This window comes from Castor canadensis, chromosome 4 (assembly GCF_047511655.1).
Source record: "Castor canadensis chromosome 4, mCasCan1.hap1v2, whole genome shotgun sequence".
Lineage (NCBI taxonomy): Eukaryota > Metazoa > Chordata > Mammalia > Rodentia > Castoridae > Castor > Castor canadensis.
Genome location: NC_133389.1, coordinates 178,303,485 through 178,331,251, shown reverse-complemented (window position 1 = coordinate 178,331,251; position 27,767 = coordinate 178,303,485). Strand labels below are relative to the sequence as shown.

The 27,767-nt window shown below is 44.5% G+C and overlaps 1 protein-coding gene across 3 annotated transcripts; it reads right to left on the bottom strand.

Annotated features, from left to right (window-relative positions):
- Positions 1-59: 59 nt before the first annotated feature.
- Positions 60-26,203, bottom strand: Eif4e2 (eukaryotic translation initiation factor 4E family member 2). 3 transcript variants are annotated; one of them, XM_020172815.2, is made up of 8 exons: positions 26,060-26,203; positions 20,343-20,457; positions 19,114-19,248; positions 17,100-17,204; positions 15,592-15,744; positions 15,366-15,502; positions 8,607-8,685; positions 60-2,621 (listed from the first exon to the last, which is right to left on the bottom strand). In XM_020172815.2, the coding sequence occupies exons 1-7, from the start codon at positions 26,077-26,079 to the stop codon at positions 8,640-8,642; spliced, it is 711 nt and encodes a 236-aa protein (XP_020028404.1). In that variant the 5' UTR covers positions 26,080-26,203; the 3' UTR covers positions 60-2,621; positions 8,607-8,639. The 3 variants fall into 3 exon arrangements, with proteins under 3 accessions (XP_020028404.1, XP_020028407.1, XP_020028402.1); XM_020172818.2 differs by lacking the exon at positions 8,607-8,685; XM_020172813.2 differs by lacking the exons at positions 60-2,621; positions 8,607-8,685 and adding an exon at positions 13,387-13,648.
- Between the last annotated feature and the right edge of the window lie 1,564 nt (positions 26,204-27,767).

Sequence of the window (27,767 nt, the reverse complement as noted above, 5' to 3'; positions counted from 1 at the left end):
TTAATACCAAAGCCCATCAGTGTCCTTACTTCCCTTGTATTAACAAGTCTACAACCTGGTTCTTACTGATATTTTCCATTTATTACTGCAGTAGACAATTGCTCTGAAAGTGCAACACTGTATCACTTGTCACGCCTCTGCTTCTTCCCCACTGGCAAATACTTGGAAATTCATTTTTGGAGCACTGTGGACCACAAGCTTCTCTCCGGTGGAAAATTATTGCCACTGCCAGGGAAAACACACACACACACACACACACACACACACACACACACATATGCAGACATGCACACACATACAGAAGGATAAAAAGAGAAGGGCACTAGAGAGGAGTAGGGGACAATCTCATATACAAAACCCAGTAATGGCTCAGGGAGAACACCCTGACGTGACTCCCTCTTCTCTAGCAGCAATCTAACACCCTGGTCACACTGGTCCTAGTGGACCTTTGTTCCTTCTGTCTTTAAAGCAGGTGATATTGTAACCATAACCGTGTCACACTTTGGCCTATCAGAGGCCCGTGGAGTCAAGATAAATGGAGAGACCTGTAAGGCTAGTTAAAAAAACAAAAGAAAAGAAAAATGGGTGGTTTAGATAAATTAATTATTCAATCTCCCACCTACAACTGTTAGGCAGAATATCTGGGAGAATACTGGGGTAAGATGCTGTCTAACAGAAATAACTTCTTGTTCTAACTGACACAGGGTCAGCATATTTTTGATGGGAAAAAAAATAACTCTTAATACTACAATGACCAAGAGGAAGGGGAAACACGAGCAGCTCTAGAAAATGAAAGAGATTAAAAAAATCTGAACAAACAATATAAAAAAATAATAAAGAGGTGAATACACCTAACTTCTAGGCCTGACACAACCCTCACTCATCAACATACTGTACACATATGCACAGGTGCCCACACGCACACACGTTAGTCAGGTAGATGTCCAAAGGCAGTCAAATCCAAATGTCTGCTCTCTTTGGAATATGCATGGCAATATGCGTTTAGGCAACCGTGAAGGCCTCCTGGGGTCTACTCAAATCTCTGGAGGCAGCTTGTGCCCCTGTGGCAGTCAATGTTGCTCCTGTTTTTGCCTGAGCCTTTCACAACCATCTGCATACCAGAATACCTTCTTTATACTCCTGAAGTTAATCACTGCTGGATCTTCTCTGAGCTAGCTTCCCTTGTAACAGAAGTACCTCCCTCTGGCCCCTGTATTCCCTGCTCCTTCAGGAAAAAGCATCCCTGAACAGTGGTGACTTGCAGGATTCAGGAGTTGGGAAGTCGGAATAGAGGAATATAAACACAACAAGGGGATGCCTTTACTCTCATACAATTCCTTTGAGATCAAGTGGTCAACGATCCCCAGGCTTCGAGGATATGTTTTAAAAAGAGGCCTTAATTTAAGGTACTGTGATCTCTGCTCACAAGAGCCAAGTACGGCAGTGCTACTTGGAGGCTGCTGGAGGACTCTTGCTCATTATTTCCAAGAATTCTAGGTTCTCTTTTAACCTCTCTAACCTCAGTCCTTCTGGAGTCAGGTCACCCAGCTTCTCCGATAGGGACTGATCATTTTGAAAGCATGTCTGCAGTAGTCTTCTAGAGGTCTCTTCCTGGGCATTACGGATCAACATGTGTTTGCTAACATACATACCAAGTTATGAGGAATCAAAGTAGACAAGCACACCCATACAAATAAAGCCATCCAGCAGATCACCTTTTCTTCAGATGTCCCAGTTTCAGGACCTGGCAATAAGCAGTGATCACTTCCCTTCCTCAAGGAGTGGCATGCAAGAACTCTCAGAAACAGGACTGGCACACAGTCCCTGCTTATATGGAAAACTGGTTTCAGTCACTGTCCTCAGTAACAAATCCTATACTTGGGATCTATATTGGAATCTAGCTCCCAACTGAACTGGGTTCTGCTACAGCTTAAGTGGCCAGGGCAGATCCTGTAGGCCGCCTCAGTGGAACCAGCATTTCCCACAGATCACAATTCTAAGTGCAGCAGTGCAAAGGAGAGTCCCACAGGAGGGAACCTGGAGGGCATAAGGCAGAGAGGACACAAAATCCTGGGCATCCATCACATCAGTAATGCATTTGCAGAGTGGTGGACTTGGGGGAGAAACAAAATGGTCCCAATAACTTAGCGGCAGAGCTGGAAGAGGCGTGTGGTTATCCCGGGACTCTCACAGAGGCTGTTCCTGAATGTGCAGGCATTCATAATACTGATAACGCTGGCCCACAGCCTGGCATGGATACGAGGTCACGGTGCCCTCTGCACAACAGGATGCCGAGAAGCATCTGGACAGTACACAGTGAGACGAAAGGCTGCACTCCCCACCCCCCACAGAAGCCCATTAAAAAACAATGTTTATCTACAGTCACGTTTTCCATTTTCCATTTTGTAAAGTCAGGGATGCTGGAGGGTGTGTAGCGGAATCCATCCTCCAGGAATGAGTGCAAAAGGGGAGCACACGGCTCAGGGACGTCATGTCAGTGAGCAGATGGAAGGACTGGTGGAGCCTCCCATTCATTTCGGACACACACATACAAAAAGGATTATTGCCAGCTTGTGTACTTTCACAATGTGATTTTTGTATTTCGAAAGCTTGAATTGTCCCTGAAAGAGAAAAGGGGAAAAACAGAATATTCAATACATAGATGGCATAGACACAACCACACACATGCAGGGGGAACTCAACTCAAAAGCTTTCAGGCTCCCCACACCCCCAGGACCTTCCCTGCCAATCTCATGCCAACTAGCAATCTGCCTCCTGGGTCTTGCACAAACTCCATTCAGGGGCTTGTGTGGCTCAAGTGGTACAGCAACTGCCTAGCAACCATGAGGTCCTAAGTTCAAACCTCTGTACATCCCCCCACCCCCACCACCATACACACATAGACACAAACCCTTCCATTCAGTTGCTGGGAGTAGCAGCAAAAGATCAGAAATCACCTCAATGTATATTGAGAGGGGACTGGTTAGACATTAAAGTTATGGCACATTCATACAATGGGACACTGTGCAGCTATAAAAAAATAAGCTACAAATATGAAAAGATCCCTAAAATCAACTGATAACCTAAGGTGCGGAAGAATGTGTATACACAGTGGGGCTAGAAGGAATAAGGTTACGTATTAGTTAAGAAACTCTGAAAGGTTACATAAGAAATGGGGGTGGGGAATATGAGGTACAGAGGAAAGTGGGCAGATGGAGAAAGCATGGAGTGGGTCACTTGACTTAATCATTCCATAAACAAAACACCAACCAATCCATTCCACATCCTCAGTTTAAAAGAGAGCTGCCTTCAAAAGGAGACTACTCTAAGAGGTGCAACCTAGGTGTCCCATGTTTGTAAACATGGTTCCAACTCCGGGAAGACCAGCATGTGTAGAAGGTTCAGATCCCAACATGTGTCCTCTTAGGTCTTCTATTGGATGTGGGCAAGCCTGGCCGCCCACCAGCAACCCTTCCTGCCCCCACTAGAAATCCAATGTCTTGGCAGGTTATATCACCACCTGAATCTCAAAAATCTCTGACAGGGTTTCTCTGACAGGGATTTTAAAGGACACCTACCCACTACTCAACCCAATGCTTCAGGCTTAAATATGCTGGAAATTCTGAAACAGAAGTTCTCATTACCCTGACTTTTGGAGTCATTTATTTCCCCCTTTTATTTTAAAGAGACACTGTAGAGCTGGTGGAGTGGTTAAGTGGTAAGAGCACCTGCCTAGCAAGTGTGAGGCTCTGAGTTCAAATTATAGTGCTGCCAAAAAAAGGTAAAGAGACACTGTAGAAGCTCTGGCTTTAACTGATCTACCTGAAAATTGTTACAATATACTGAGCATGGCAGCTGGTCTAGAATAAACAAATACTGAAACAGCTAAATGGCAGTGTACTCCTGCTACTGGCTAAGGGTGACAGGCTGACAGTAACCAACAGCCCCTCTACCAAGCAGAATGACAAAATACTGAGGGAAGGCGAGCTGGTATAGGTGAATTTGGCTGGGAAGAAACTAATGTTATCTCAAAAGTCCACTGGCATTTTTATAACTGATGTGCAGATCATTTATCAATGGCTACTGAGCATTTTCAACTATCTTCATCTAAGGAGCTGAAGGCTGAACACAAAGTTCATTAGTGATCCTCTTTGTAAAGACCAAGGTTACAAAACACAGCACAGGTAGTCAGATAGCAAAGGACAAGAAATCCATTTGCTCGTAACACAGAGGACAGGTAGGACCACTGAACGAGACGCTTTCTGAGCTCACTTGGGGATAATGTGCTGTCACTGAGTCTGTGGTTCAGAAGATTCCTTATTCTACATAGACTGAGTGCTAAACAGTATGCATGCATGAAGTCTGCTCTGCTCTATTTGTTCCTTTTTATGCCACCTCTAGGCCCTGATAACCACTGGGCAGCACAGGTCTATTGGTGGGATTCCGTTCTTTTTACTAGAAGAGTGAACAGAAAGGAAGGGCTACGGGAAGGAGGGCTAAAGATTTCCAATTGAGGAAGAACTCTATATTGGAGGAAGGGAGATGGCAGGTGAGTATATGGATACAGTACGTTCAGCTGCTCAGTGATGTGAACAAGAGGATTTTCAAGGCTCATCCCCATAAGTGTTAGGGTTGGACCAGAATAAATTCTTCTGTCTGTGACATGTAAACTGAAGAATTCTACTACACTTTCCAATCAGATATCTAACACTTAATGCTAGTTACTTCTCTTATTAGAGACCTCTTTATAGTCAGAAACCCTTCTAAGAAGTCCTATCATTTGAAAACCCATTTGCAAAATGTAAAAGGGGACAATAGTATAAGTAAAGACAGAAGAACCCAGCTGAGTTTTTCTGGCTTGATTTAACAGGAAAGCAAAGAGCAATGAGCACGGATGGCCTGGCCCTGCTAGTGATAGGCTGAAGCAGGCCAATGGTGGTGAGGACCTATGGCTATGGTCCAGCCTTTCTAAAAACAATGGGTTTAGAATAGTTTAGTGCCATGTTTAGTTTGAGGAATGTGTTCACCTCAAACTAGCTGGAAACTAATATTTAACTAGGTCCTTCATCCCAGCTGTAACACAAAGATTAGGCAACAGGGAAAGGGAGAATGTAGACAGAAGTAGCAGAGGCCACAGGCGATTTTTTCTTTTTATATTTCTTTTCTTTTAAAAGCAAACTAAAACTAAAACTTAGAAAACCCACCATGAGCTCCAGAAAGCCAGCCACCTGGCCATGCCGTGATAGTGCATGGGCTACGCTTACAGTACCAAAGAGCACAGGAGTCCCCAGTCCCATAGTCCTGGAGGAATTCAGAATTCTTTCTCTACTGGATGTTCCTTTATTCTGATGACGATGTCGCAGAAATACCAGAAAGCCCTATCCAAACTGGCTTCTAACTTTACATTCACAGATATCCTGGGAAACTGCTGCCCAAGTACTCTGAAACAGCTTTCTAATCTGTTCTGCCAAAATGGCCACTTTTTTTTTTTTTTCTTCTAGAGAAAGATGTAAGTCCTGACTCTGGAAAGAAATGAGCTAAGGCAGGGACTAACTCCTGAAGGTAGGTAGCGGAGGGGCAAGGTGGACCCTCAGAAGAATGCCTCCTCTCTCTGGAAGTGGCCTGCCAGTATACTGGCACTCAGCAGGAGCACCAAAGAGATTCCAGGTCCTCAGGTAAAAGCAGGGTAGCATCTGAAGAGGAACCCTACCTAACTCTCTGCTTTGGAGAGTGGCTTGGAAGGGGTGCTCACCATCAGTCTGCCACCTTAAGTGTATGTAGTCTTCAGGAAAACATTACCTGGCTATCAGCAATCTATCCCAGTGGACAATCTTGGCTTCCTCTTCTCCACTTGAATATTCAATAAAGCTGCAAACTCTTTCTGGGTCAATGGGGCAAATTTCAATCTCTTACCAAGATCTTCTCCCAAGTGACTTACTGGGATTTCTACTGAAGACATTTTTAAAGGTCAAGACTTCTTTGTAAGGAAATTAAAATAAAATAGTCCTAAAATACTATCAATATGTAAGCTGAAGAAAAGTATTTAAGATTTAAGAATTGTTTAAAAAAGGATTGGGGTGTATAGCCAAATGGTGGAGTGCCTAGCAAGCATGAGACCCTGAGTTCAACCTCTAATACCAAAACAAAACAACAAAAAATTAAATAGCAGCTTTTTTTTTTAACCAATATTCTTCATAGATCATCATCTACTTATTAGGGGAGAAAGGAAAGAGGGAGGCAGACAGAAGGCTAAAGTGTTATGGGCCAGATCAAACAAACCTGGCTGGGTATCCTATCTTAGAACACCTTTCACTAAAAGCAAGGCCAAGTCGGTAGGGATGAAATATGAAGTCCTTTTTAAATCTGTTAAGACAATGAAGTAAACTGACTGTTTTGGTTTAGATCCAATTACTCCTCAGACTCCCAGGCATGTGTCTCAAGAATGCCTAAGCCATCAAGTACATCAAAAAGAAACAGTGGGGAGAGGCTATAAAAAGAACAGAGTTTACACAATGACAACTGTACAAGTATATGACTTTTCCAAGCAATTCAAAGATAATTTTCTTTGGGGATTCAGTATCTACCAAGGGGGAGTCACTTTAGTTTTCTTCCATTCTGACTACTTCAATTTAAAGACTTTTCTTCATGGAAGAATTTAAATTATTTTTATTATTATTTTTTTTTAACATCAGCATAGGCTTTATTAGGGAGAAGAGCCTGCAAAGGGAGTCTCCAGCAAGAGAGCTACAGTCGCAAGATGTGTTGATTTTTAAAGGTACCATCATTCGACGTATTTTAACAAATAAACACTGTCAACTAAACTATGAAAAAAATCTTTTCACATTCACTGTGAGCATCCCATCATCTCCCCCTTTTTTAAATAATAGTACTGGGGATTGAACTCAGGGCTTCATGCTTGCTAAGCAGGTGCTCTACCAGTTTAGACACTCTGCCAACCTTTTTGTGTTGGGCTTTTTGAGATAGGGTCTCACAAATTATTTGCCTGGGCTGCTTCAAACCACAATCCTCCTGACCTCTGCCTCCTGAGTAGTTAGCATTATAGGTGTGAGCCACTGGTGTCCAGCTTGAACATCCCAATTATAAGAATACTAATAGAAAAAAAAAGCAAGACCCTATCACAAAGATAAATAAATAAAATAAAATAACCAAAGCAAAAAGGGCTAGGAGCATGGCTCAAGTGGTAGAGCACCTACCTAACAAGTGCAAGGCCCTGGGCTAAACCCCACTACTGCCACCCCTTCTCTGCCCCTTCCTCTCTGTCCCCCCCATTTCCCCACAAAAGTGGTACTGCGATGCAAGGTGTGGTGGTGCATGCTCGTAATCCCAGCTACTTGGGAGGCGGAGGTAGGAGGACTGCTGGACAAAGCAAAAGTGTAAGACCCTATCTCAAAAACAACCAAAAGCAAAAGGACCGGGGGCATGGCTCAAGTGGTGTAACACTTGCCCAGCAAGAGTGAAGCCCTGAGTTCAATCTCCATAACTGGAGGAGGGGGATGGTTCTGCCACCTGAAAACCGGGTTCATAAGAGAATCAAGCTATTAAAATAGAAGCTGGGAGAGCACCGTGTGTGTGCAGAAACCCTGCAATCATCTCTAGATCCCACTGGACCACAGAACACCCAGAATTGTAGATACCTGCTTCTGTCCCTCACGGCATCATCTTTCTTCTAGCTCATCTGAGGGATACAGGTCTCCTTTTTTTGGAAATACAGGCCTAGAAAACCTCTTCCTGGGAAGGGACCTCTGAAGCAGCTACTGCAGTTGATGTAATCAATCTAACCTCAGAAATACTGTTTTCCAGGGATGTCAGAGGTGGGGTTGCTTGATGTCCAGGCACAGGCTCTCATCTCTGAACAGTGACCTTTCCATTCCTCTCGTTTTGAATAAGCTTACCCAATTCTCTATGCTACACAGACACAGACCAAACGCTCTTGACTGAAATGAAAATACTCAAGTGAATGTGTAGTTTCCCCAGACTTCCCTACCTGAGGCCCTCTCTGCCAGTAAACATATGATAGTTTAGTTATAGTACAGCTTGTAACTGTTTCTTATGCAGGCCTGAAACCCACACAGCCTCCCCTCCCCATGCCGTGTCGTTTCACTGCACTAACTCTGAATTTATAGTACTATTTCCTCACAACTGACAGACACCAGCAAACCAGAGACATACCTCTCACCTAACCCATATCAGGCCCACGCAACTGACCTTTATTTAGCACAGGACAATGGCAGATGGCTAAAAATGGCCATATCCAAACAGAAGAAAAAAGATCTGGGGCCCATTTATCATTGTGAAATGTCAGCACCAAAGAGATCTCCGATCTGTTGGCCCATGAAGTCTCGTTTTCCAAATGGGAACACAGAAGCACAATGTGGTCTAGGACCTACATGCAGCTTCACCCAGAGACATATGACCCAGCAAGGCTAATAACCCAGCAGTTTGGGACTCCATGTATCTGTGAGGCTCAATGTTGGCAGAGGCAAGGTTGGGGACAAATAGGAAGAGGGGATCCCCTTTGGAAGAAGGGAGCTCCTATGGCTGAGAGGTATGTCACAGGGTTACAGAGAAGGTAGACAAGGCCCTACCCTGAGTGTGAGAGACAGAGGGGGAGCGTCCGATCAGCGGCCGCTGCTGTTCACCAGGCCATGAAACTCCTCCCAGGCCCTGGCAAACCAGAGACAAAAAACACAATAGCACATTCAGATGAAATGCTTTGAACAGAGAACAGACACCATCACCCCACCTCCCGCTTCAATGCCCTCCAGGTCAAGTAGAGCCACTGGGGGAGCTGGGCATAGAGCAATAAGGTTCCCAGCAGACTTTCTTCTCAGATGGGTAGCTGGCACATCTGGCTTACTCCACTGGGGAAGTCTGGCCCTCACTACTCCCTAAGGACTTGTCAGTGTTCCTTCAATAAGGCTGAATAGGGGAAGTCCCTGAGGTCAGAGCTGAGGTTCAGTTATGACCAGAAACACTTCCAACTCACTGCAACAAAGGGCAACGGTGCTTCCAGCCTCTTCTGCCTTGGGTCCCCAGGAACACATTGTAGAAACCACCTTTCTTCACCAGGCCTCACCCTGAGGGTGAAGTCAAGCACCCACCAACATTATGTGAAAAGATGCCATGAGGTTATACCATCTTCTCTGCTTTCACATTTCCAACCTTCTAACCCTTCTAAACTCAGCTCCTAAATACATCAGATTCCATCTTTCTTAAATACCCATGTAACTATTATCCTAAAATTTAAGCTGTGTATGTTATGGCAGTTCAAAATTTTCCATGGAACATTGCTCACTGCAACTTTTATACTAAGAAATCAGTGTTGGGAGGAGATAAGAAATTTGACTTAAGGGGTACACAGGCTTGCAGGGCAGTGCTCCACAAACAGGCTCTTAGTAACTGCTGAATGAGGGGGGAAAAAAGGAGAAAACCAGATCCCCTAGGATTCTGGAAGCTCTACCTACCTCAAGTTTTCTCAGAAAAGCTTATTTCCTATCTTTCTGCCCTAGCCACCTTTCAGCCCCAAAGCATTAAGTTTTCTGGGAATTACATATAAAACTTGGTGCTTCTAAACCTGAAGTTCTTTATTATTAATTATTCCATTCCTGATTTAAGTGGCAAAGCACCCAGGGTAACAACATACCATGTCACTCACTATACATTTAATAAAATATACTTCATTAATAGGGCTTCCACAGGTAGCTTTTCTTCATTAAAAAAGAAAGACTGGGGATGTAGCTCAGCAGTAGAGTGATTGCCTAGCATGTGCAAGGCCCTTGGTTCCCTCTCCAGCACCACCAAAAAAAAAAAAAAAAAAAACGGAGAAAAATTTTAAGGAGTTAACTAAGGAGACCCAGTATAACTTTTCTTCTAGCACTGTTTATACCTATTTCATCATTATTTCCTTCTTTTTAAACAGTAGCATTTATAATGAGTAGTTTTGAAGATAATGGTCTCAAAAGCTGGGCATGGAGGCACTCAGCAGTCATCCCAGCTACGGCAGGAAGCATAAAATATGAAGATCACAGTCTAGGCTAGCCCGGGGAAAAACTGAGACCCTATCTCCAAAATAACCAGAGCAAAGGGGGTTGGAGATATGGTCCTAGAAGTAGAACAAAAAAATAAAAAAACACATTTTCTTCAGAGTATTAAAAGCTACTAGCATATTGCTAACTGACTTGAGGAAAAATGGTAAAGACCATCCAAAAAAACACACCAGTCTTCATTAACTCCAAAACACAACTTCCACAGCAAGACGTATGTTCCACAGCCTTTTCTGGAGAGATGCTGATGAGGTGTACTCTGAATCCATGAGGGATGCTGAAGACAATTTCACTCTTCACACGAAGACAAATGAAAATCCAATGCTTGGGCAATGACCTAGGGAAACTCTTCTTGTTCTAACAGTGAGATGTAACTTCTACTTTAAACAATTTAGGTGCCAATAAGAAATTACATAGCTATGTTGGAGCTTCATCTCATTTATCCTTTTGTTTCCAGAAAGGCCCATACCTACCTCACTAAACAGGGCTGTTCACTGGGCAAGAACCTGAAGAAATATGGACTCCAGTGCTCCCTCTAATCCATTCCAGTATGAAACTTCCCTCCCAGTTCCTTCAGAAATATCTTCACTGTATGTTAAACCTCAACATGAAGACTCTGGGTTAAAAATTTTCCTTGTATAAATTCAGTGAGAAGAAACTAGTTGGCTATAGACTTTGGTAAAATTACTCTTATTCTCACAGGACAGCCACTTTCCATCTGACATCCCAGGCACATTAGATAGTATTAAAACTTTCTTCCTTTAAAGGTAAAGAAAGACCAGGTTACATGCAAAAAGTGTCATATGACTGGAGTTTCTAAAACCAGAAAAAAATCACCAAGTCTACTGGAATTAAGATCTCACTGACAGAGTAACAAAGAGCCCTTTCAAGTTCACTTGTTCTATCTCACTTACCAGAAATGCAAATTTTGAGAGCAGAGGGCTCTCATTTCTGGGTAATTCTGTATTTGCCCTATCCCTATCCAATGTCTACAGGGTCAGAGCCTTGTACTGGATCAGTCCTCAATACTCATGCAGGAGACCAGCCTCCTGCTAAGCTGGGCCTCTCCAGCTTTAAGTGCTGGCATGGTGGTACAGTTCACAACATACCACTAAGCCAGACATTATGCTGGTGTAACCCAGTGTTACTGGGTTATGACTTAGCAATGACAGGAAGAAAAGGTTGATCTTTCCTTGTATAAGTTCAATGTTGAAATACGATGATATCTGGATATGGTGAAGAAATGTCTCCACAACTGGACCAGTTTCTCCAACAGAATAAGGAGGAATCACCTATCAGTGTCTCTGCAGAGAACTTAAGCCAGTCTTCCCCAGCACTGCAGATCATTATGGGGAGCTGGCCCTGTTGCCCCCTTTTCCATTTCTGGCCAGATGCACAAAGGAATCAATGGGACTATTCCAAAGAGAAATTTCCTCACAGAAGACAGTGCTGTCTTAGATGGCTGTGCCCAGCTTTACCTTGGCAGCCCCATGATTCTGGCTGTGTTATAAAGTCTCTCTTCAAAGAACCCAAACCTAAGAAAACTCAACTCTTAATTAGCCTCCTTGAAAGGGGCCATGATCTGAGCAAAATGCTATTTACCACGTTTCACATTTCTTAGGATGGCTGTCAATACATCAGGACAAAGCCCTCTGTAGCAAAGCAACTCCCTGCCCTTTCTGTGTGGCAAGAGATACCTCCTGCTTGACCTAGTGGTGCAGCAGTTAAGGACCACAAGCAATGCGACTGGGGGAAGGCTGCAAAAACAGGTGAAGGACACTGGAAATGGGACTGAAAAACAGCAAGCTAGAGGGGGAGTGCTTGACTGCAGAATCTAAGGCATTCCTAAAGACATGCCCTTCACCCTCATCTCTAGGGTACCTGGGAAAGAACCACTTGTTGGTTCTTTCTTCATTTCTTTGAAATTCTCAAGTCTCAGTAGCTACTGTTTCTTGGCTCAAACAAAAGCACAACTATGGAAGAGCCACAAAAAAATGGACCAAGGCAGAACCAATTCTGACTTCTCACATGTGGCCACAGTCTGAGGTTCTCAAGGTGAGTTTGGTGCTGATAGATTCTTACTCTGCAAGGTGACATCAAGTTCATTCCCTGGTGCAGTTATAATGTGACTGAAATTAAGCTCAATGCATGTAACCTGATAGTGAAAGATGAGAGGAGCCAGAGAAGGCTGTTCTTTGACAAATACTAAAAACATAAACAATGGGTCTTTTGACATTCTAGCAAATCTCCCATTTTCTAGGTACTTCAACCATTTTTGGGAATGCAATAAAAAAGCAATCACTCAAACATTCCCAGAAGGCTGAGCCCAAGGTGTCACTCACTGTGTGTTCTGTGGGCTCCTGGGCAACATAGAAATTGGATGTAAGTTAAGTAAGGATGGTACAAGTACAGAGTGCTGCTGCCAAAGTGGAAGAGCCCCTCTGGAAAATTCAGCATTAGTCCCTTCCACAGACCCTATCAGGCAGCCTGACCCAGGGTTTGCAAAAATGATTTTTTGTTTTCAATTGTGATGGTGGCTCCTAAGAAAACCTAAAGTAACATGAAGCTGCTGAAACTCCATGCAGGTTAGAGGCCTGAAGGCCAAGCTGTAGCACAGATAAGCCAAAGCCACAGAGCACAAGAGGCCAGCATGTCAAACCTCCTCAGAGGTGAACTCCCATGGGACGAGAACACCTCCCCCCCAAGGTCTGAGGCACGGTAACCCTGGGCTGGGAGGAGAGGAGTGTTATCACCTGAGATGGTGCAAGCAGGGCTAGCTCAAAGAGGAAGATGATCTGCTCTACAGGGAAGGCAAAAGGAAGGAGCCAAGAGCCTGCAGCTTGGGCAGCTTTGGCACCAGCAAGAACACCATGAGCACAAAGCAAGGAAGCTACATATGTGCAGCCACACAGATGGAAGCAGGACTTTACCTCCAAGCAAGATTTCTTTGAAGTAAAGACAAATGGAAGTTAGCAAAGCAAAGGTTAAGGATCCCCCTCTCCAGCCCTAGCAGACTGTTCAAGCTCAAATCAAAATCGGAAACCACTCTGGGCTGGTCATCAGCTTCACTAGATGGAAACTAAGTTCAAGTACCTGGAAATGGGGTCTTACTTTGAAAGCCTGTTTATTTGAGATGTCACCTCATTATATCAGACCTGTCCTGGAACAAAGTACCACGTGATACTACACGGTTGCCTCACGGAAATGAAGCTGCATTCCCCGGATGGCCCTGCGTGGAGAAGCCTGTGCCGTCCCTTAACGTGGTGACAGTCCGAAAGGCCACATCTTGATGCACCATAAAGAGCAAGAGCATGAGACAAGCTAGTTTAGCACCATTTATTTGTGATCTCAGCTGTTGTTGTAGCTGCTGCGTGTCAGCCTGTTCTCAAAGCATAACATGCTCTTCCACTCCTCTTGTCCAGGACAGAAGGGTCTTCCAGGTGGCACGCCAACAGAACAAGAGACTCCGATGACGCCAGCTTCAATGATGGTGCCATCCAGAGTGAGAGGGTCATGGCACATTCAACCGCGGCTTCCAGAGGTTTTGAAAAAGGAGCCTTTGGGGGCCCAGCCTGCCTGGCATTCTAGTGGAAGTGCAAAAGGTGGCTCATTGGGAGAGGAAAAGAGGGGGAGCAGGGAAAGTGGCATCTGGGTCTCAAGGAGGGTGTTCTGGTCCTATGGCTGCAGGGCTGGAGTCCCCAGAGGCAGGGCTCTGGGGAAAGCATCACGCAGCAGGACTGTCTTTCTAGCAGACTATGACAGAAGTCCACAGGCTCTCCTAGGCCCTGCAAGGACTCACATATGTTTCTACAAGTCAGGATGAACTGCCTCAGGGTACTAGAGGGAGAACAGTGGAAAGGGGGAGTTGATTAAAAAAACAAACAAACAAACAAACAAAAAAACCCCACCTCTTTCTCTTTTCTACCCAGGTGCAAAGCTGGCCCTAGCAGTTGGTAGGGTGGGGGAAACTTGGGAACCTTGAAAACAAGAGTCCTAGAAAAAGGTGTAGATTTCTCCAGCCTGGACTGAATCTGGTAGGAGGGCAGAAACTACTTCTATCCCAGAACAGAGAGTAAAACAAATCTGCCTCTGGGAAAACAGTGCTGATACAGGACTGCTGAGGCAAGCAACCAAGGCCTTAGCTAGTGAATGACTGCTGGTGGCTATACTGAGTCACAGCCAGCCATCTGATGTGGACCAACTCCCATGGCAGTGCCATTTAAAAACTGGCACCTAACTAGTGTAAGCCAACTCCACCCATAACCTTCTCTGTGAATGCGTGGGAAAGATTCCCAAATGGTCTGCCTGCTTATGAATACAATCACTGGGCTCACTAGTCCTTAGTAAGAATAGCACGAGATGGTACTGTTGCTAATGATGATGACAGCAATACTGACTCTGTAAGAACTCTCTCTGAGGACCCTCAGTTACAAAGACTATGTCAGCCTTACCACAGCCTTATTAAATAATGTATTTTTGGCACCCATTTTAGAGGGGAAACTGAAGCAGAGTTGCAGAGAGTGGCCAAAGGAACATACTAAGTTGGGGCCACAGAGGAGAACTGAACATCAGAGCCCTGACTCTGAGCTGGCTGGCTCTCCCTCACTTTTGAGACAATCTGGCAGCCACTCCCAACTTTGTCCTAATGACCTGAGCTTATCTGTTACTTGATCACTGAAGGGGAAAGCCTCACCAGTGATTCTCACTGTGCCCAGAGCTCCACTGCCCTGAGTCCCGAGGAGACTAACACTTCTTTCTCCTGTGGCCTCCACCTTCCCTTACTTCTACTCTCTCACAAAGTATCCTGCTTCATTTATGATTTCAGCTCCACACATAAGAAATGGAGTCATCATTCCTGATAAGTTAATTTCCCAGGACAAAGAGAACAGTCTGAAGCTAACAAGTTAAACAGACATGCAAAAGTGGGGTGAGGGATGGGCAGGGAGGAGGACTTTATTTTTCAGTGAAATTACCTTAAAAACAGCCAGAAAAATAAAAGCGCTTTGTCTTTCATTTTCAGACAGTAGTTAGCATAGGAAAGACAAGATGGCCTATTGAAATGCAGTCAGCCAGGCGGGACAACTGGGCTTCTGCAGAAGGGCATTCTGCTCCACAGCACTTAGCAGTGTGGATAAGCAGGGAACCCCACCAACAACTGCAGCGAGTGGCCAGAGCCCCAGAGGGGGCTGGTCTGTCCCTTCTCCACAAGTCTCCTGTACGATCCTATGCCTCTGGGCCCAACTATGGAACTACTTCTGCTAAGCTCAGGGGCATGACCCTCCCAAGCCCCCCAACACGTACTTGATGCTGTCGGTGTGAGTTTTGTATTCCATAATGGTGTTGGGAGGTAGGTTAAGCACACGCCGAAGTGTATCCCGGATTCGGGCTGTGGTTGCTTGGTCGCTGGCAGTCTTATTCCATATGGAAATAATGTCCTCCTATGAGAGGAACAGAGGCATCATCAAAGCAAAGCAGAGGCAGTGAGGAAGTGAGGGCAACACAGGAAAGCAGTCTGGCCTGCGCTTACCTGAAAGCGGACAGAGACCACAGCCCCACAGATCTCCTCCCCCACCATGAACTGCTCGCCCAGCATGGCCAGGATCAGATTTTCCCAGCAACGGGAGGCCAAGCCCTTCCGCAGCCGAATGATCCACTTGCCACCATTTTTATTCGCATCATCCTAAAAAAGACAACAGCATCAAAGTTAAAATATTGCTCCACAGATTTTTTCTTTTACATTAAAGCAGTAAACAACCAAAGTCCCTTGAGCCAGGGGTATGGCTCAAGCAGTAGAGTGCCTGCCCAGCAAACACAAGGTCCTGAGTACAAACCCTTGAATATCAAGGGAATACCTTTGATGACCAGGAAGTCTGGTCACTTTCCAATCTTTTAACTTTATAGAAAAAATGGTTAAGGATAAGGAGAAAAGAAACAGGGAACAAAAAAGAAAAACAAGGCAGGTATCCTTGGCATAAGCCATTTGAGAAAAATGGCTAAATAGACCTTTTGGCTATAACCTTAGCTACTTGGAAGGCAAAGATCAGGAGAATCAAGGTTCAAGGCCACCCTAGGCAAAAAGTTATAGAGACCTCATCTCTATGAATAAGCCAGGCATGGTAGTGCACACATGTGGTCCCAGCTATATAGGAGACCATAGGTAGGTTAATCAAGGTCCAGGCTGGCTCATGGTGGAGGTGGGAGGAGCCAGACCTATCTTTAAGACAAAAAAAAAAAAAAAAGTAAAGAAAAACCCAAAGCAAAAAAGGGCTGGAGGTATGGTTCAAGTGACAGAGCACCTAGTAAATTCAAGAGCCCTGAGTTTAAATCCCAATACCACCAATAATAATAAATAATACACTTTTAGGAATCAAAATGAAATAATGCCACATTTCAAACACAGACCATTCACCGCTTCATTTGCTACAAGTTTAGTGAGTGTCACTAATACCAAGTACACAGACACTAAGCCCCAGTAATTACTCAGATAGGTACAGCAGAGGAGATAATTAAAACCATGCAATCTGACAAGTGCTGCTCTAACAGAGCTATGCATAGTGTGGTAAGAGAGTAGATGACAGTTGGAAACACTCAGGAAACATTGAATGGTCTTGAGGGAAACAGGAGTTACAGGTGAAGGATGCTGAAGGCACTGGGAGGAGCGTATCTGTGCAAACTGTGAGTGAGAGAGGTGAACGGAGAAGGGAAGGGAAGACTGATAGACATGATGGTCAGTGAGACCTGAGCAACAAGAGCTTCATGAAACAGGGAAGTAGAGTGCATGTGACTACATTTGTCTTCTAAGAAAACATGCTGTCCTCAGGACAGAAGATGCTTTACACCACAGTTAGCCAACTAATGGCTCTGCAAAGAGATCATAGAGCTCAGCTCTGGTTCTCTATTATTTTCTTAACACTTTAATAAAACATCTACTATGTAAAAATATTACACACACAAATGAGTTCTGTGGGAATAAGGATAACTTAAAAAAAAGAAAGAAAAAAAAGCACTCAGAGGCCAGAGGTCCTCAGTCCTCACCTCCCACATAGGTTTAATTCCTTCTTTGAAGAGATGGAAGTCACTGTGGCCTGTCAGGTCCCCGGGGCGTACCATGTGGCTATAAAACCTCCAGAACTGCTCCACCTGCAATAAGAAGACCCCAGGATACAAAGGATGTATTTTTTCCTTTTCTTCAAACGCATCCAAAGATCTGAGATTTACTTAAGTACATAAGCGTGGAAGACACTCTGCTACAGCTATCCTCTTTGGAGGATGCATTCTCATTTGCAGTACTGTGTGGCATAGTAGAAAAAAAGCCTATCAGATAGTTTGATCAAAAAAAAAAAAAAAAACTGGAAGTACAAGAATAAAGTTTTTGGGTAAGAAATGCTGGCCTTGGTCAGGAACTTCTAGGAGATAAAGCCATGTTGATGTGTACCTTCTCACTAGAGTTGCAGGGCAACTATCACATGTGGAAGAGAACCAGATTTTTTTTTTTTTTTTTGCACAATAAAAACCCTCTAGTTTTGTATGTTAAATGCCACAATGCTTTAGCCTAAATGGATTTTTCAGAACCAAATCAATTCTTGATCAAAGATTTTTTGCTTGGCAAATACAGCATGAGATGTATTTTGGCTCCATTTAGTTAGTGAGCAAAAATGAAAGAATCAGCCACATGTGTTACTCCATACCAAGTTACTATTGCTGAGGTCAAGGTAAGTGCAAAATAAAAACAGGACTTGGCCTCTCAAAGGTGGGGTTTAAATCTATCTCCTTAGCTACAAAAATTATGTTTTTCCTTAGTCCATCTTTAAACCCTACAGAAAACTAGACTTAATGATTTTCTTTCAAATGTGTACCCATTTAGCAGTACACGTGGTGACACACACCTATAATCCCAGCACTCAGGAAGCTGAGGGAGGAGGATTACCAAACCTGGGCTGTAAGGGAGACCCTATCTCATCATGCTGGTTTTTCTCTCATTAGTGTCCTGAGAGCAGACACTATTCCCCTGTAATTTGCAAAGGATACATACTCAGTACTAGCCAGTGACGATAAATACTTTAGGAAGAAAGTGAAAACACAGAGTAGTATGAGGTAAAACCACCAGGATTTGCAAAAAATTGTGCTGAGAAGACTAAAACAATACCCAGCAGTGCTGATACCATAACTGTGCAGCAAAAATGGTTACTGACAAACATTCAGGTCAGACTTCTAGACTTGAGTAGCAAATGAGGAGAAAATAACCTTATGCTGCATACAATGGCTGTCTCCTTCAGTTCTTCCCCAAAACAGGAATACTTGAAATGTCTTACACATTTAAAACAAGTCAGACACTAATAATACCACTTCTGCAACTGCTGGGCGTAGTTGTATACAGTGACTTAGGATATTAGGCGGTCCTATGTATATAGCAAGCAGTAATCTAAACCTTCTCCCACCCTAACATAGTTGAAAGAAACAAAGTATACCCACCAGAACGCCTGGCTCACTCTGAACTAAGATTCAGAGGGCTACAGTAAAGAGAAAGTATACTAATCCCCCAATCAAAAATCACTTTAAGCACTAGGCATGGTGAAGCACACCTGCAACCCAAGCACTCAGGAGGCTGAGGCAGACGGATAGTGAGTTTGAGTCCAGCTGGGGCTACATATGGAGACCCCATATCCAAAAAACAACAACAAAAAAAAACCCCATTTCATGTATTAGATAAAATATGGTATTCCCCTCCCCCATGACATACTATACATACAAATACTCAATAAATATTTGCTAAAAAAAAAAAAAAACCCCAAAACAAAAACAAAAAAGTCCTGCTATCGTTATATTATGCCCTTCTGATCAAAGCCACCATTCTCATACTTATTGATTACCTACATGCTAACTATAAAAAACCTAAAAAATTAAAAAATCTGACCGTGGGACTTAGGTGAGCAGAGTAAGGAAAATGGAATGTTAAACAGCTCACGAGGAAGGCAGAAAAAAACAGAGTGACAGAAATACAGGTATTAGTACCCTACCAAGGCACTGTATTAAACCACTAAGTACTCACAGAGGCAAAAGTACCAATCTGTTTGATATTCTGTTCATAGCTCTGTGAGCTGGTGGGACGGCCCGGGGTCCTCCTGGAATACCAGAAAGTGTAGTTGTACTGTAGGGGATGTTCTGCTGGCCCAGGGACAACAGCCTGGGAAGTAAAGAAGGTAGGTTAGTCCTGGGCATTTGTCCCAAGTTCTGAGACTGAGAAACATTTTACACTATCACTCTCCTTACCACCTCCACAAGTTAAAAAAACCCAAAAAACTACAACTTCAATTACTTGCAATATGATCAAGATTCTTCTCACACAGTAAATTTCCATAGTGGTTAAATGATTCTAAGTCCCTGTAATGCTTTATATGTGTTCTTATGGCTTTAATAACATTCTACCTCATATAATAAGCATTTACAACTGTATCTTATCTTAATATACGCCCCATCCAAGCACTGACTCCTCCATAACACTCATCACTTAAGAGTGGCAGATTGCTTAACCTGGTTGTATCACAGCTTCCTGCATGCAAAATGGAGGAAGTAAGAAAAACTATCTCAAAAGGCTGCTGAGAGCATCAAATGATTAGTAGCTGTTAAGTACTTCAGCAATGCCTGGCACAGAGTAACTGAACAATGAATGTCAGCTACTGTTATATTTGCTATTATTAAATGGAAGGTCAAGGAAAATATTGAGTCACCTATCTCTCATTCCCTAAACTTTCTCTATTCCAAGTCACTTTCAATTTAGACTATTACAGACTAAAAAGTCTAAAATAGAGATGTGTAAGATTTGAAATACTAAGCACCTTCCAGTAAGTGCCAGGGTTCATCTCCTTCACCTGAGGTGAGGAGACTACAAGGCAGCACCTCAAGATTCTGTGACAAGAATAAAACTCTAAGTCCCAAAATAAACTCATGTGATTCCACAATCTTTTAAAAATATAATTATTAATGGATACTTATTGCTCATATTAATGGCTTCATATTTTCATACATGCATATATCATGCCTTGGTTGTATCCTCCCTTCCTGTCTTTGCATATCTTTTTTTGCAGTGTTGGGGGTTGAACCCAGGCCTTGCACATGCTAGACATCCCCAATCCCTAGGTCTTTTTTTTTAGAACAAAATTAGATACTGCAAAACAGGGTGCCATCAAATTATTCTGGTATCTTCCAGATAAACAGACTATACAAAATAACTAAGTCTTAAGCCCAAAGGCAGCCACACCTGCACAACACAGAATGTACCTTCCTTTTGCTGCTGCTCTGACTCTTGTCTCGTTCCGTTTTTTCCTTCTCACCATCTTTCTGTGTGCTGTTTTCTTCATTCTGATCGTGGTCCCCACTGTCATCATCTTTCAAGCTGTGTGGGAAGGCAAAACACAATGTCATTCCCTAACTAAGCTGATTCTTGTTACTTAACAAAGCCACCGGGTCATACAAACTACCCTGAAACCAACCCAAAGTCGCTCAAAACATAGGCCTGTTAGATGCACCTGAAGTGAGAGAAGGAAAAAGGAATGTAGAAAGACAAACGAGGAGGATAAAATAAACAATGCCCATCAGTTAACTTGTGAACTCCAGAAAGTCCTGTATTTCAGTTTTCCAACAAGTTGCACAATAAAGGGCTGGAGATGTGGCTCAAGGGACAGAGCACCTGCCTAGCAAGCATGTGTTCCTGAGATCATGCCCCAGTCCAGTACCATCAAAACAAACAAATAAAATTGCACAACAAAGTTGTTCAGGATTTCCCAAATGTAAGAGCAAATAATGAGAAGTTTCTGGATTAATAACTCCTTTGTCATTTAAAACGAAGATTTTACACACACACACACACACACATTCATTTCTCCTTCTCACAACCTCTCCTAGTCTTTCCCACTTTATGCCTTAGTTCAGGCCCTTTTCTCCTGTCATCTCAATCATAAATCCCTTTAAAGGGGCTCTCTGTGCTGGTGGAGTGGCTCAAGTGGTAGAGTGCCTGCCTACCAAGCATGAGGCCCTGAGTTCAAACCCCAGTACTGTCAAAAAAAAAAAAAAAAAAAAAAGAATGAATTCTAAAGGGGCTCCCTGACACAAATCTCTACTCTTATCCATCCTTTACATTTTTCTGAATGTAAATCTGATTATTTAACTTTCACTCTTAAAACTTTTTAAACTCCTGAAAATTTTTCCCTCACTCTGATGCCTACCCTCTGAATAAAGAACAACAAAAGGCAAGACCCTCTAGAATCTGAGTCCTGCCAACTGACACCCTTCTCTCTTCCCCTGCCTCTAGCAACCTGTATCCCACACTGCCTCCAGCTTGAGGTGCCATTCCTCTTGCACCTGTTTCTTCTACAAGACAGAGGGAGGGTATCCTCACAGCAGTGTCTTAATCAATTCAGTGTCTCCAGGACTAAGGACAAGACGACACTGAAGAAATGTTAAATGAAAAGGAAAAATAAAGGTCTGAAGGAAGGAATAAATGTGTTTGTGCCTCATAAGCAGAGTCAAAGGTACTTTAAGGGCTATCCTTTCAGGCACAGTGAAACTACCTAAAGACTTTTAACTACATCAAAAATCCACTGGATCCAGACAAAAGAACAGAAGGTATACAAGATAAAAATGTCATTTATTCTAGAGAAGAGTATTAACTCATTATGGGTTTTCTCCAGAGTCATCTTTTGGGTTTCATGACCACATGCATAGTCAAATGGAAGCAAGCAGTTCTCAAGGCAGGCATCAGAAATGCCCCAGCTCTAACTCAGATATTATCCTATACACAAACGTAGCGTATTTTCCACTGGGGGAGGGGAGTGCCCATGAATCTTCAGTGCTTAACACACATAAAGTACCCAATAAATATTATACTGAATGAGCTAGCCATGTGTTGGGGTACTTGCTCTGCTCATGTTGCAGCCCTAGCTGTAGGAAACAGGTGGTCAGGCCCTGTGCCATGAAACTCCCACCCTCATCATGGCCAAGATACCACTAAGAAAGGCACCTGACTAAAGGGTAGTCCAGCGTGGCGAATAACCTATACCTCAGGGCCTTGCTTCAAAATAATAGCAGATTGCTCCCTCAGCATTTCATCCAGGAGGGAAAGAGCAGAGATTCAGGACCCGGGGTGGCAGTATGAGACATGAAGGAATCAAAACAAGGAGTAAAAGCAGAGAAAGTGAGTCAAGGCAAAGAGAATAAAGCAGATGAGCAGAGAAAGTGGAAAGAAAAGGGCTTGGTTGTGTTGCTAATGCTGCCATCCTTCTGGCTTCATTAACCTCTCTGGGCTTCTTGGAGACCATCATCTGATATTCTCTCCCCGACTGCTTGTTCTCCTTTTTAAAAGGAGCCTGCCTAGTACACAAGTCCTAGGGATTAAAAATTGCCAACACTTACCTAGCATATACTATGTATTGGCTACCAGAATGTCCGTCCCCAAGAACGTGAGATGAGGTACACAGACCTCACACCTCAGCAGAGGCACATTCGGCCCACATGTTCCAACAGCATCTCCTACCTTGTCCCAACAAACTCCCTTCACTCCCATTGTATCAACCTAAATGCAGTCCCAGTCTCACCCGTTACACTCATCATGTTGTGCTGCCTCTTCCCCTGTCCTTTAGAACTCACTTTCTCTTGGAAACACTTCCTAAACTCTTCCAACATAGGTCAGGCTCCCCTCTTCTGGACTTCCCTGTATCAAAGTTTGCCCGTGCCCTCGCTATACTGTCATAGCCAGTTATCTGTCTCCTGACCAAGAACATCTCATGGGTTTTTCTACTGCTTAGGTCCAAGGCAGCTTTAACTCTCTTCTGGAGGACACACCCAGGAGTGTGCAAACCATTTTCCTGTCTTCTTAGTTTCTAATTCCCACTGTAGCCTCTGGTTGGATCTTGTTTAAAGATCAGTCACCCCAAGAACTCCCATTTTTGCCAACCCCAAGAAAAGCCTCTATGTTCCTTTGTTTTTAGTGGTTTTGCTACTAATTACCACTAGGAAATAGAATAACAGAAATAATTATGTCAGAGAAGAAACAATGTTACCCTAAACCCTGGACCAATGACCACTTCCTGACTCCCTTTTAAACCAGTAAATGGAAACCCTAATGGACAGTCATCCTGTGCTTTTTTTTCTCCTTCCTTCCCCACCTCCCCCTTTTGCTTGATGCTGGGGATCAAACCCAGGGCCTTATTTATGTCAGGCAAGTGCTTTACCACTAAGCTACATCCCCAGCTCTACAGTGCTTTTATTTTTTTAGTGTGGAGCTATCCTACCACCTTGCCCTCTGAGTCTACACTTAAAGCAAATCTTTTACAACCTATTTCTTCAAACTGCTCTTTCCAGCCTGAAGCTGGGTTTGAGCCAAGGTACAATTCAGACCGGAAAAAAAAAAAAATCATTGCTCAAAAAGCACCAATAGGCAATTCACATCAGAGACTGTTCAGAGTAAGAGGCACCTTGGTTAGCTCACTAAGCTTCTACTCAGGTATTTTCTCACACCTTCTGAACTAGACCAACTCCTTGCAGGTAGGAACTTGATCTAATTCATCATTGTACCTTCAGCATTGAACAGAGGCATAAAACAAACATCTGTTTAATTAGTGGATCTCCAAAATCAAAGCAATGAATACCAAATAAGTGGTTTAGACACTAGTTAATAGGTCAAGAGCTAATTATATAGAATTAAAACAATATAGAATAGAGACAAAATCAAGTATGGCAACTAGAAAACTAAGTTTATGGGGGGGCAGGGAGGGCACAGAGATAGGACTACTGCAGTTCTTGAAAAAGCATGTAGTTTTACATGTCAATGCAATCCACAGTAATGGGATCTATGGACTTGATGGGTCTAGTGCCCTCCCCCCCCACAAAAAAGCAATTACAATCTTTGGTTATAGACAGAGAAGCAGAACCAAAAAGTAAAGGTGACAGTTCTCCTTATCCTGGTCCATCATATCATACTTCTGTACTCAGACACTACCCTTTAAAAAGGATTCTAGCAAACTGAACACATCCTTTAGGAGCACTGTTGTGAGGAGTGCAGACTCCAAATATCTAACAATGATTGCTGAATTCTTGAGTGAAAAACAAAACAACAGAAACAAAACTGTCCTCTCTTCCCCCATGCCACTGGTGGCTCACACCTGTAATCCTAGCTACTTGGGAGGCAGAGATCAGGAGAACAGCAGTTCAAAGCCAGTCTGGCAAATCCTACCTTGAAGATGTCCCACACACAAAAGTGCTGGCAGACTGGCTCAAGCAGAAGGTGCCTGCCTAGCAAGTGTGAGGCCCTGAGTTCAAACTCCAGTACTGCCAAAACAAAACAAGACAAACTGGAGCCTGAGTGCTGTCTTCAATTGCTAATTTCAATTAGCAATTGTTTCTGTTTTCCTGCAAAGCTAGAGGGCAGATGTTAAAATATCCTGGCTCTGCACAATAGCTAATAATAATTACAAGTAATTAAAGCACCCCAGATTAATTTTGGTCAAGTCATGCTAGAACCAAAGTTAGAAAGCAAAGCTGGGCTGGCCCTTCCATGGGTCTTGCGCAAGTTACTTAACCTCAGACAGCTTTGTCTTTATCAGCAACCCTTTGCAAAGTTATTAGGAAGAAAAATACCTAGCTAGATTCATGTGGAAAGCCACCATTATCATACCCCTGAAGTATCTTCTCAGGATGCAATTTGATTTATTGAAATAGGTGGAGGAAGGGTTGCAGATCTCCAGCTATGTATTGTAGGGTTTATGGTGGGGTGAGTGTGGGGCTAGGTTCAGCTACATAGCAGGAAGAGAAGACATCTGCTTTCTCTAGAAGCAGAGCCCTCTCAACAACCAGGAAACAGGCCTAAGGAGCTGCCTAGAGTGCTGCAGACCCGGTATTCCCTGAATGCACACAGAAGCACCCACTGTATTGGAAAAACCCCAACTTCCACCAGCAGCACCAGCTCACAATATTACTAATAGTAATCCCACTTTACATACATACCTCGTGATCTAGCAATCTACAGAAGTACCTCTAAGCATTTCTGAGTGTACAGGTATCTAACTCCTCCAGCAGGGTCCTAACTAACCACAAGGTTAGGGCAACAATGGTTCTGACACTGTGGAACTTTCCTGCTGTCAAACAACTGTTGGGTCTGGGATAGTAATGTAGGTCTTTGGATGAGGAGGCAGATTAGACTTCTACAAAGGAAGAACAAAACCTATTGCAAAATGCTATTGTTGTGAAATGTTAATCGAGGTACTGTTAAAATGGACGAGAGAATGTTTAAGGCAAAAAAGATACAATCATCGGAGGGAAATACGCAAAAACCATTTTTTTGTACCTCCTCTCAGTTTCTCCAAATTATCTGATGCTGGAACTAGGGATCAGAGTGGGTGCTCAGAGAGTACAGGAGTGGTCAGCAACCAAGTGCTGGAAGACGGGAACGCGAGGAGGAGAAAGGACGCAGGAAGAGCCGCAGGAAGACGAAGAGCATTCTGCAACTGCAGCCACGGTACCTCATTGCAGCTGCAAAGTCTACGACACAGCCTGTAACCGTCCCGGCTTTGTAGAGGAGAGAACCGACGCTCGGAGGGGAGAGGTGACCTTCCCAACCCAAAGAGCAAATGAATGCGTGAGGAAGGCTGGCTTCAGAAGGAGCGCGGCAGGGCTGCGGGGACACCCAAACCGCCGAGGTCTCCACCCCTCCAAGCCGCCGAAACCCGGACACCCCCCCCGGGGGCGGGGCGTCCCAAATCTCCTCCTTCCGGGTGGCACGGCCGCCCCTTGTTTGGCCTTCGGTCCTCGCGGCCCTAGGGGTCCACCGACCCCCTGCACCCGAGCTCCCAGCTCCCTCCTCCCCGCCGGCCCGGGGCAGGTCAGGCCGTAAGCAGCGCCCAGGAAGGAGGCCGGTGCCGCAGGGTGGGGTGCCGCCAGGCCCCAGCGGGCGCGGGGGGACGGTTGTGGAAAAGGGATCCGGGGGACCGCCACGCGCCACTCACGCGTCGAACTTGTTGTTCATCCTCTCGCCGCCGCTGTCGCCACTGCCTCACGGAGTGACTTCCGCTCTGCCGGGTCCCTCTGCCGAGGGCCCGGCTACTTCCGGTTTCGCGGGGCGCAGCGGAACGTCGGCGCGCAAGCCCGGGGCGGGGCGGTTTTCCCGCGACGCCGGCCCAGAGCGGCTGCGCGGAGGCGTGGGTTAGCCAACGGCTGTCTGCGGATTTTTGACTTCTCCCAGTCTTATTTCTTGTTGGCGGGTGGCATAGCGTCCCAGCTCCGTCCCTCAGCCGCTCGGAAGTGAAGGCAGCACCGCGACGTTGGATCTAAATCCCGACTGCACCCCAGCGCGAGCGGCGCGTCCTGGCATCTCCTTGAACCTCCCCAGGCTGATTCCTCTCTGGCCCTGGCGCTGCTGCACCAGGTTGTCATGTGAATTACAGGGATAGTGTCAAATGCGAGACATGGTGGCCCTCAAAAAATGGTAGCAAGTGGCCATCTGTGAGTGCTCACTGTATGCCAGGAGCTACAGAACTAACCCTCTCCCCTGTATGGCTTTCAGAAAGGTTGAGAAAGTCGCTCTCAGGTAACCAAGCTAGTAAGGGGCTTACAGAAACCTGAAATGGTCACTGCCATTAAATTACCTCCTCCACCAAAGTCCTTGCCCCCACCACTCCCTAGGGTCTTATGACAGTGACTTCTGCATGCACATCACACACTGGAGTCAATAAAATGAACCTGCTGGTGATGGAGCCCAAAAACCAACAACCCTGTGTTTGGGGAAGGCATATTTTCCCGTCCCCTCTCAACAAGTGCCATTGTCAGGCCTTATGTGGCACTTTAACATTCTTTGAATCACCTTCACCTTTGACCCTTCAGTAAGGATTGGTAGAAATTGATATTCCTGTGCATATTTACAGATGAGGAAACAGGCTCAAGGAGCATACCTGCCCTTGATTGTCCCCTGGTCATTCAAGTTTAAGGCCATGCCTCTCCCGCAGGAAATGCCCTGCGTTTGAGAAGAAAGGGAACAAGGGTCCACGTTTTAGGCCACAGGACCCTCCTAAGAATGAGTAATTGGGTCAGAGTCAGGAATTCTGGACCCCAGACCTTATTGAACCGCCAGTGTTCTAGGGAGTCTCTCTTACTCTGAGTCCCAGTTTTCCCAAATGAAACGGGGGGAAGAGTTGTCTGTCCGTGGTGCTGTGAGGAATTTCTAACAATGGAAAAAGATGATAAAATTCAAGAATTTTTTTGTAATTAATGGCAAAAAAAAATGCACACGAGTGGAAAGGCCCTCCTGCAGGTGAGTACTGGGTACTCATGGTACCCAGAAGGCAGAGCCATGCCAGCTGGCATGTGCTCCTGTCCCCCTTCCCTTTTTTTCTTTTTTTTTTTCATTGCTGGGGATTGAATCCAGTGCCTCACACACAGGCAAGCCCTGCACCACTGAACTGCACCACCAACCACTCCCTGCCCGTCTTTGGAGAAAGCTCTTCACACCTCCCTTGACTGCCCATCTTCAGGGAGGACTCATAAAAGGGAAGATTTTCCCAGACTTGAAGGGACAGAACCTTGCCCAGGTTGAGGCATCATGCAGAACAGAGACCTTAGGGCTTCAAAATGACTGAAGGTAATAATGTTTTGGTGAAGTGAGGGGAGTGTGCTACATGGAAGAATGGGTAATGCCAGGATGAGCTAGCCAATGCCAAG